Raw genomic sequence first — 10,433 nt, 5'->3', positions numbered from 1 at the left:
TGTTGGGGGTAGAAAATACATTAAAAAAATAAAAAATAAAATCTGAAAAAAAAGGGGGGAGGGGACAATTTTGGATATATTATAGCAGTGCTCTGAAGCTATTCTCAGTGCATTCTGTGAGACTGCAGCCAAAGAAAGAGGATTTATTCTGAATCAGGCTGCACCATCACCTAATTTTTGTGAGGAAAATGCATAGGTGGGCAATGGCCACTTAATTTTGTTAGATCTCTGTGTTCAAGCCTTATAAAACTCTATCAGTTTCTGGGAGAATGAAGGAAGAGATCACTGCAGTTTTGGGTGGAAAGGAAAAGCAGAGAAGGTGGAAAAGGGTTCTCTTTTTGCAGTCAGAATTTTGCATTCAGAAGATGTAGAGTCAAGTTTTTTCAATGTCCATATATCTGAAGTTTTGTGTTTTACTATTTGCTACTATTCTTATTTTGAAGTCTATAAGGAGAAGTTTGGGGAGTGCCAAGATCTGCATTCTTAGGGTCTAGAATGGTCTTAAGCAGGTTCTACCTTGAATCCATACTAGTGTTTTCTGCTCAAAAACTGTTAAATAAAATCCACACAGCTTGGCTTGCTCTTTCCCAAGCCTGTCCACGATCTTCCCATCTCCAGGACAGGGTGATCCTCTCAGATATTAAGAATACATAAGCAAAGTCTAGAGGCAGGAAAGTGCAGTGGATGTTTGGGGTATAGCCAGTGGGGGGGTGCCTGGCTGGATGGGAGGGGGTGTGTGAAGACTGTGTTCATATATACCATATCCAGCATTGCAGGGTTCTTGAAATCGTTGGTTGCTTACCTTTCACTGTGCTCCTCTCTGTGCAAGAGACTGGTCACTGCAGGGAGACAGAAATAAATAATTCACCATCCCCATCCCTGCATCTTCTGTGGGACCTGGGCCGGTGAAAATTGCTGCAGGGAGTTAAGGGATGGGTTACCTGGGGGCCAAAGTTAGAGCAATAACCGGAATTTGTTCCCTGGTTTTTATATAACAATTTCCCCACATGAGAAGCTGACTTAAAAACCCACAAAGATGTTAAAATAAGAACCGCGGCTATTAAAAACCTGTTCCCAGTGATCTCATACTTTGCGGTTGAAGCAGCTAATGGTAGCTACACACCCACAATATTAGCAAGACACGGAAATTCATTCCCCCTTCTTTGTCGTCCGGCTTAGAGCCGCTTTTCTCTTGGCTGCCCTTTGTGAGGGGAGCTACTTCTCCCGCTTCCTCTCCTGGCAACAGCAACATTCTTTCAGACAGCGTTTGTCTCCCCTCTCTGAGCAACCGTCTAAGTCACCGGTGGAGCTGGGGTTGGGGGATGGGAGGAGGGAGAATAGCTCCCTGCAAATTCTCAGCGGGCCTCTGCCCCCAGAACATTCCTAAAGGAGGTGTTGGGGACATAGGCTCTGAGATCAGCTCTGTATCTAACAAGGACAGTGCAAGCTCATGGTCAAGCGAGCAGGACTGGCAGGGTCCTGAGAGGCGGGCGATGGGCAATCAGTGTAATGGCCCTGACAGGGTCTGAAGGGCCAAGTGTGAAAGCCAGCACAGGACAAAGGTACACTCAGAAGTGCGGTGAGAGGCTCCTGGGCACACAAACCCCTTAGAAATCAGAAATGCAAAGGAGAAAGGACACATTTTAGAGCACTGCAGGTCAAAGTGGGAAGGAAAAGACCCACCAGTTAAATTGGATCAAGGTGCTTTCCCGGAAAATAGTGGCAAGCTTAGTCAGCTACTCCCTGGCATGTGATGGTTGTAAAGGAAAGAGGCAGCGGGCTGGGTAGGAACAACAGGTGCAGAGATGTGCTTTCATTGCCCCTTATGTCAGTCCAGGCTCAGTGAGCCCAAGCCCCAAACAGACTCTTCAACACATAGGCAGGAGGAGTATAAACCAACGCAAAATGAGAACGTATGTCCTTCCGACTTTCAGGGAACAACAGTAACACATGACAGACACGTGATGGCACTTACTATGCTCAGGCGCAGTAGTGTCCGTTCTTTAAGAAGATCAATTTATTTACTCATCACACAGGAAGTTACTATTATTATCCCCATTTTACAGATGGGAAAACTGAGGTGTCAAGAGGTAAGGTTAACTGGTTTGAGGCTTCACTGCCAGCGAGTAGTTTAAGGGAAGCTAAGCTTAGAGTAGGGTCTTCTGCTTCACACTGACTTTTTGGCTTTGCTCCTTAATCTACCTTCCTGAGACCATGTCTCTCCAGCTCGCTGGGGTCCGCTGAGCTGAGCAGCACTGCAGTCTGGCTAGTGCTGCAGATATCCAGGTGCTACAGAAATAGAGGTGAGAGGGCAGGCAGGAACGAGTCTTGGGGAGGAAGAGAAGGGCTATTAAAGGGGCTCCTGAACTCTTGAATATGAAGACCCTTTGTTAATTCTTAAAACTTTCTTAGTAACTGTACTTAGAGGCTTGAGGGGGAACATTTGAAAGCGTGGATACACGGACACCTTGTGGAAAGGGCTCCTTACATCCCACCCTTGACTCTCAACGGTTTCCATGGCGGGGGAGGGGGACCCCTGTGCCAAGACTTCAAAAAGTTTAATCATGAACCACCTGAAACACGTTAAAATAAAGATTTGGAGACTCGTCTCTGACTTAATCTCCGGAGGTGGGGTTTCTGACCTACATTTAAACAGCTCCCCAGGTGGTTCTCCAGCAGGCATGAGTCTGAGAATCCCTGCATCATGGTCTGAAAATAATAGAGTTTTTATGCTTTCTCCAGGGCTAGAGCGGTAATGTGATGAGAAAGTAAAATGGCTTTTGACCTCGGGATTTTTTAATATATTCACAAGCTAAGTTGAAATGACAGAGCCTGGAGATTTTTGCCTTTGGGTCTGCTGAGCTCCACTTTATCCTGTCAGTTCCCTGGTGATCTTATCTGACCTTCAGAGGGTTTTTTTTAAGCCCTTGACTTTGGGAAAATTTCAACCAGGAATGTTTCTGACTTCAAAGTGGTCTGTAGCCAGGAGATTATTTCTGGCATGTGTCATAATGATAAGATGAGCCAAGGGTGAGGGAGGGGAAATGCTCCATAGGTGGTCCTAGGAAAGAGGCAATGTTTTGATAATTCTTAACCTAAGCTTCTTTATTGTCATAAAATCCAGGACAGTCTCATTGTGGGAGTTAATGTCTGTAAATAAACCTATCTGACGATATCTCAGATGTGTTTTCAGAATCCAATGTGTGTGTGTGTGTGTGTGTGTGTGTGTGTGTGTGTGCTGTGTCTTTTTTGAACTTCATGTCCAGGTGGAGGGCTTACCTAAGAGCCATCAGCCCACATAATATCCACCCCATCCATGTTCCATTCTCCCCATACCCACACTTTTCATTTTAGTTCCTCTTTCCCAGCAGTTTCCATGAAGCATTTCCTGACTCTTCCCAACACTCTTGGGTAAAAAATGTACCGAATTGGAGGTAGTACCTTTGAGTCATACAATATAGGTTTGAGTATGATTTTTTTTTGGGGGGGGGGTAGGATGGCTGAGCAACGAGTACTGGAAGAAAAGTGCTATCTTGGTTGGGTGTGATGTCCCACCTGGTTGGGTGTGATGTCCATCTGTCGACAATTCCAGGGTTGTGGTTGAGACCCACCCCATGCAGGGCACTGCAGGCGTATGGAGGTAAGTAAGACTCCACTGTATGTTTGAGAAACAGCCTAGGTAGAAGAAAGATTAAGCAAGTCCACAAATGCTGGAGTAAGTTAAACACCAGGCCTGGGAGAACACAGTGTTAGCAGATTCAAAAGAAACAGTAAAGGCTCATGATCTCTCTCCCAAGCAGACCAGGGCATTAAGCCATTCCCCAGGCATTTCCCATAAGGCTGGCTCAGAGTCAGCTCTATTAGGTTGTGGGCTAAGCAGGGGTACGATTTTAGGTGGGGCTTCTGGCCCTAAGCATCAGTTCCAGTGTCTGTCATTCTATTATGACTTCGTTCTTCTAGACATTGAAAACTTCCATCTTGGTGAGTTCTTCCTTTAACATGGATGCTTCTGATATTGAACTGGTATCTTAACATGTAGCTATATCCTTAGGCTGGGGAGGATGAAACTGATTGACACAATCCTATGTAGGATACAGCTTGAGATGGACATTTGAGGGGGAATCAAATGTGGGTTCAAGTGCAGTGATGGCAGAGTGGGAGAGAACTAAAAATAAACAGCTTGATCCATCTGTTTGCCAGAGGCTGGCTCAAGCTATTTTTTGAGGTTTCCCACTGATGCCAACAAAGCAATAGTTGATGGCCTTTGAATGGGATTGATCCGGGCTTTTTTGGTGCATTGAAAAATTAATAATAGCACTTCATATCAAAAGACCTACAATTTTGCTTTAACTCAGCAATTCTACTCTTAAGAATCATCACCAATTACAAATGCATACATATTTTATTCACTTTTTCCTCTTTATTTCAATGGTTATTTATTCAATGCATATCACATGCCAAATACAGTTCTAGGAATTGGGATTGTAGAAATAACCAAAGCTCCTGAACTCATGCTTTCATTCTAGTTGGGAAAGATGATAATAAACAAGGCATCATGGTGACAAATCTCATGAGTGGTTTTCAGCCCACATTTCATTAGACCTCTCAGTGTCTTCTTTCTAGAAATACTTTCTTCACTTGGTTTCTGGGACAACACATTCTGTTCCCTTACTGTCTACCTCTTTCAGTATCATTTCTTGACTCCTCCTCATCTTCCTGACCATAAACTGGTGGACCCGGAGCTAAACCTTCAAATATTTCTTCCCTCCCTTATTCAACATCAATATGCCCATGATCTAAAATTTCTATTTCCATCCCTCCCTGCTCCCCAGAATTTCAGTCTTTTATTTTTTATTTATTTATTTTTTAAAGATTTTATTTGTTTATTTGACAGAGGGAGAGATCACAAGTAGGCAGAGAGGCAGGCAGAGAGAGAGGAGGAAGCATGATCCCCAGAAAGCAGAGAGCCTAATGCGGGGCTCCATCCCAGGACCCTGGGATCATGACCCAAGCTGAAGTCAGAGGCTTTAACCCACTGAGCCACCTAGGCACCCTTCCAGTCTTTTAAATGTGACTGCCTACTTGACATCTCCACTTACCTGTCTAATAGGCTTCCATAATTTAACATGACCATCAAGATCAAACTCTTGATTTCCACCCCAATCTTCTCTTACTTGTAAGTCTTTTCTTTCTCAGTTAACAGCAATTCCGCTCCTCCAATTACTCTAGAAAATCTTCAGAATCATCTGTGACCTCTTTCTTTCCTTTCAGTCCATCTCAGATCCAACAGATTTAGCTACAGAGATGTCTATCTCAGCACTGTTTATAAAATGAAAACTTGGAAATGACCTAATTATTCAACCAACAAAGATTGGTTTAATTACAACGCATGTGGCCATTAAAAATGATGTTGTAGGATAATAGATTACTGTTTAATGACCTTTTTATTATGGAAAACTTCAAACATGCTCAATAATAGAGATCTGTGAACCCCATCATCCAGTTACAACAATTATAAACCCAAAGCTCTTGTTGCTTCATTTATACCCCAGGCTATTTCCCACCTCTCCCACTGGATTATTTCTAACCAAATCCCAGACATCATATGATTTAACAGGTAAATATTTGTACCATATATAAGAGCAGATGATAAAGAAATATGCATATGTTTTCATTTTCGTAAACTATATGCATATATGCATAGGAAATGGTCTCATCGGATAGCTATCTCTGAATCATGATATATGAATGATTGTTAATATCTTCTTTTGCTTTGTGTACATTTTCCTCAATGAGCATGTATTACATGTATTGGGTAGGGGTGGGGTTCTAGTCCTTTCTAAGTTTTATTACTTTAATTCAGGCAGGATACTTCATAGTGAAAGGGAAACAACCACTTTGGAGAGGTAAGGATCCTTGTCTCAGCTTCTGTTCTCTTTTTGGACAGTCTGTAATTAAAAATTGCCCTATTAATGTCTATCGTGACAGCAAGGTTTCTCAACTCAGCTCTACTGACATTTGGGGCTGGATAATTCTTTGTTGCGGAATGCCATTCTTTGCGTTTGAGGCTATCTTGCAGCATACCTGGTCTCTTCCCCATTAGATGGCCAGTTGCATCTTCCGCCTGCCCTCGCCCGTGGTAGCAACCAAAAATGTCTTCAGAAATTGCCAAATGTCCTCGGGGAGGCAAAATTACCTCTGATTGAGAACCACTACACTACCGCACGTGTGCTCATTTAAATGTTTGGTGTCTAGGAGACTAGCGGTAAAAATGTTCTGTTTTACTCATTTTGCTGGCTGAAACCTCAAGAAGGATATAATTTGTGATCTGATGAAAACTGCTTTTGTGGTTTACTGACCTGCATATTTAAGTAACCAACCTATGATTCAGTGGCTAGTGATTTATCTGCATTTTTGAAACATATCCAGAAACAAACATGACAAGTTCAACTCCATGAGAAAAGCAAATGTCGTGGATGAAGGATGGCTTGTCAGCTACGGCCGTGATCAGATTTTCTTCTCCAGCCCACCAACTAACCCCTTGCACTATTCATTATCCTCCATGACACACGGAAATGTGTGGAAGTTAAAAATGGGAAATTTCTTCCTAGAAAATTAATGATGTTGTATACACATAAACAGTTCTTTTTTATTAGTAATAAATGCATAGAGACAGTTGTAAAAGGTGAGGGAAAAGGGCATTTAAATATTGACTTTATTCGTATTTTTTCCTCATAAAGGAAACACTATTAGAGAACCATAGAAATGAGATAAGGGAAAATATGAAGTCATCTTGCCCATTTTCTTCAAGAGCGACACTGTTCTGTGTGCCCCCTCCCATCTCCAGTTCAGACTCTTGTTAAATATCCCCATTTTCATCATACAGGATACTTCTCATATTTCCCCCCTGGAGACTAACTCAGCACGTGAGCAGAGGGCATAAATTAGTGAGATCATAATCTTCAAAAGATTACTTATTTAGTTAGTGGCACTGTTACTGGTTGCACAGAAAATAAAAGCTCTAGCAAAGTCTACATCAGACTTTGGTGATCCAGGTTGATCAAACACAATATGCATCACGTCTTTAATGGTTTTACATCATTATACAACTGAATGGGGTAGGTCTGGGAGTCTTAATGGTTGTTTTTGCAACTGTTGGAAGCTCCTAATTCTAGACAAGGTATAAGATACAAATTCCTTATACATTCTTAAGATCTACTTTGGAATCAGTGCTTAAATTTCATTTTTCATGGTAACATCCAGGGTTTTCTTTAATGGTAAGTAATCAGCTGAATGCCTTCTGTGAAACAGGTATTATTTACGTTACTGAAGGTTTACTATTTTATGCAGTCTCTGTATCCTACCAGATACGTAGGTCTATTTACACACAAGAGAATGGAGGCTCAGAAAGGTGAAATACTTCGTCCAGAGTCTTACAGCTTCTGAAAGGCACAGTCCTGATTCAGCACATAGCTCAAGTCTGACACCCAAACTCATTAAATAGTCACAGGATGTGAGGTTTTCTCTAAAAATTTGGGTGTGTGTGGGGGGGAAATATACTTGCTTGGATTCTTTAAAACAAAGCCTGAGGGCTGCATCTAAGGAAAAAACAAAAGTCCATCATAATGGAGCATTCAGGAGCCTGAGGACTGTGTGGCCCAGGGAATGGACTAGATTGCTGTTAGATGTAGAGAAATAGCCCAAGTGCTTTGTACTATGACAAAGAATAGATTGGCTCTTTCTGAAGCTAGACAGATTTTAGAGAGGAGGGCTCCTTAAGGAAAATTCCTGAGATTCAGGGAGTGGGGGGAAGGGAGCTCCATATTTGGTTTCTGTGTCTAAGCTGCAGGCTGTTAGGGAAGAGGCTAGGTCAGGGGGGCTAGTTTCCTGTAGAAGTATAGAAAATAGAAGTGTAGAGCATAAAAAGAAGTGGCCACTGCTAAAGAAAACCCAAATCCAAACGTAAACCTCAAGCCCAAACTTCAAACAGGTTGCGCGAAAGAATCCTAACAATTGAAAATGAACAGTCAAAACCGGACTCCAGGCTGTGAGCATTCAACCTGATTAATTAAGGTCAAGGTGGTGATAGAAATACCAGCTGGGGAGCATTTTGCCGAAAGATAAATTTGTCCTTCTGTATCTCTGCAAGACAGCAGGGAGGTGTGTTTGGAGCTAAATTAATTTGATTTACATCATGCCATGGTAACTTCTGTTCTCTCTCCCTGCTGTCAGATGTCTTCGCTGGCTCTTTCCCTCTCCTTCACCCCCACACATTTCATAACACGGAGAGAAAGCATGGATTGGCTTCAGGCAGAATTTAGAAATGGAATAACTCTAATTTGATTATTCGATATCAGGTGCTATTCTCTCCTCCCCCTCCCCTCTTTCTTGAGGGAGAGAAGTTGTAAACCCGAGCTTAAGTGCGATATATTTTTATCTTGTGCTTAATGGCCCAAACTGCTTGACAATCAGAACTCGCTCCTTGTAGCAAACCTGGCAGCTCACCTCTCCTCCTGTGTTTCTCCAACAATACTAATGCTAGAAAACGAAGTTACCACCCATTAAGGACCCTGTTAGGAATGCGCTTTTTCTGGCCATGTAGCTTTCCGACTACGCCAGGCTCCGGAGGCCCGGGTGGAGGGCGCCCCCTAGAGACACGCCCCCCCCCCCCCCCCCCCCCCCGCCCCCGGGCTTGGGTTCTTGCTCCTCCGAGCCGCCTGCGCCGGTAAGCCCCCGCCCATCAGGGCGCCCCTCGCCCCTTCCAGGGGCCCGGCACGCTGGGCTGGGCAGGATAAGATTACAACGAGGCTGTGCTAGATCGCAGGGGTGGGGAGGCGGGTCCGAGCCCGCGCCCCGGCCCGCGGGGGAGTTTTCACCGTGGGCGGCTCGTCCCCGCGGCTGGCCTGGCAGGGCGCGCGGAACGCTGATCACAGCCCCCGGCCCGGGCCCCCGCCATGGCGCGGGAGAGGCCTCCCGGGAGGGGCTGCGGCGCCCTGCGCCGGTGTGTGCTCGGCGCCGCGCTGCTGCTCGGCCTGCGGCTGTGCGCGGAGCTGCGGCCCTCTGGGCCCCGACCCCAGGCCCGCAGCGCCCCGCCGGGCCCGGCTCCCAGGCCGCCGGGGCCGCACCTGCCGCCTGTGCCCGGCCCGCCCCGCGGCGCCAGCAGGAGGCAGGTGACCTACGTGCGCAGCGGGCGCCGAGCGCCTCCGGAGGGCGGCGGGAGCGGGACGCCGGAGCCGGGCTGCTGCGCCCCGCGCGGGCATCCCCGCCGGAAGGTCAGTTGCAGACGGTGCATTCTTGGGCCTGATACCCGAATCCTCCTCCTGGACGCGCCCAGAGGCCCCCCGATCGGCCCCGGCAGGCCGCCCCACTGGGCCCTTCAGAGAAGTCTTAGCTTCTCCCACCTCAGCCCTCTCTGGCGGCTCCGGTGGTGGCATCCTTCAATGCCCACATATAACGCAGCAGGACCGAGCCCAGTGTGCTCCGGTATCTGCTCAGCGTCCATTGAGTGCCAGATCCCCCGCCAGGCGCGCAGCCAGCCAGGAAGGACCAAGCCCTGCTCTCGAGGAGCTTACATTTTAGTGAGGAGAGGGTGTGAGTGATGGGCAGCGGAAGGAAAAGCAAGGTGTTGGGTGTCATTTCTATTCTGTGCTTCCCACCGGTTTTCTCCTTGAGGCCCGGACGAAACCGGCTGCATAGCCACTGTGCGTGGCTTTTCCACTGTACCTTCGTCGCGGTGATGGAGATCCACTTTCCAGCCTAATTTCCCTTCAGTTGCGCGGCAGACATTGGCAGGGTGGTCGGCGCAAGGTGAGAAGCCGAGCCCCAGGTACTCCTGATGGCCAGTGAGTGGGAACCTCGAGGACTGAGTAATCTAGGTTTGTCTCACAGCCCTCGACAGTGTTACTCTTCCTACCGCATTAACTTCTTGGCTCACACCTCAGTGAGTGGTTCAAGTTTAACCTCTGGTTGGTTGTTAAGCCTCTGGCCCTCTCACCTTCCTTTTGGAGCTCAGTCATTTACTAGGTACTCCGGGATGAAAAGATTAAGAGCGGCAGGGCAGGTCCGAGCTAAGCTGGCCTGGACCTCATAGCCCATTAACCCTAACTGCATCCTCTCCTGCAACTTCTCTCTGTTCCCGGGCGCATCCTTTTTTCTTTTAAACACTTCCTGTCCCCCACCACCAGCCTCTTGGGGAGAGGGAGAACTCTTCCTTTCACTCTGCTGCTTTCTTTAGCTTCCCAGTCTAACCTACTTTCAGTGTCACAGCCCACCATTTCTTCCCGTTTTCCTTTCCCCCAGGCTTTGCCTCTGATGCACAATACCCCTGCTGTACCCACCTGGCCATCAGTGTTATCTTCCTGGATCAACTCAAGTACTTTTTTCTATTTCTGAAACCTCACTTCCCAAGTAAAGTCTTAATTTGCTCTTCGACT

General features: G+C 46.2%; 1 protein-coding gene across 2 annotated transcripts in view; it reads left to right on the top strand.

Annotated features, from left to right (window-relative positions):
* Window positions 1-8,764: 8,764 nt before the first annotated feature.
* Window positions 8,765-10,433, top strand: part of METTL24 (methyltransferase like 24) — a 140,996-nt gene continuing 139,327 nt past the window's right edge. The window contains exon 1 of one of the 2 annotated variants that reach the window (XM_047733321.1): window positions 8,765-9,272. In XM_047733321.1, the coding sequence (XP_047589277.1) occupies window positions 8,955-9,272 (318 nt within the window). In that variant the 5' untranslated portion in view covers window positions 8,765-8,954. The remainder of the gene's footprint in view (window positions 9,273-10,433) is intronic. The other variant, XM_047733319.1, reaches the window with a different exon arrangement.

This window comes from Lutra lutra, chromosome 6 (assembly GCF_902655055.1).
Source record: "Lutra lutra chromosome 6, mLutLut1.2, whole genome shotgun sequence".
Taxonomy (NCBI): domain Eukaryota; kingdom Metazoa; phylum Chordata; class Mammalia; order Carnivora; family Mustelidae; genus Lutra; species Lutra lutra.
This window is presented reverse-complemented; position numbering and strand designations above follow the sequence as displayed.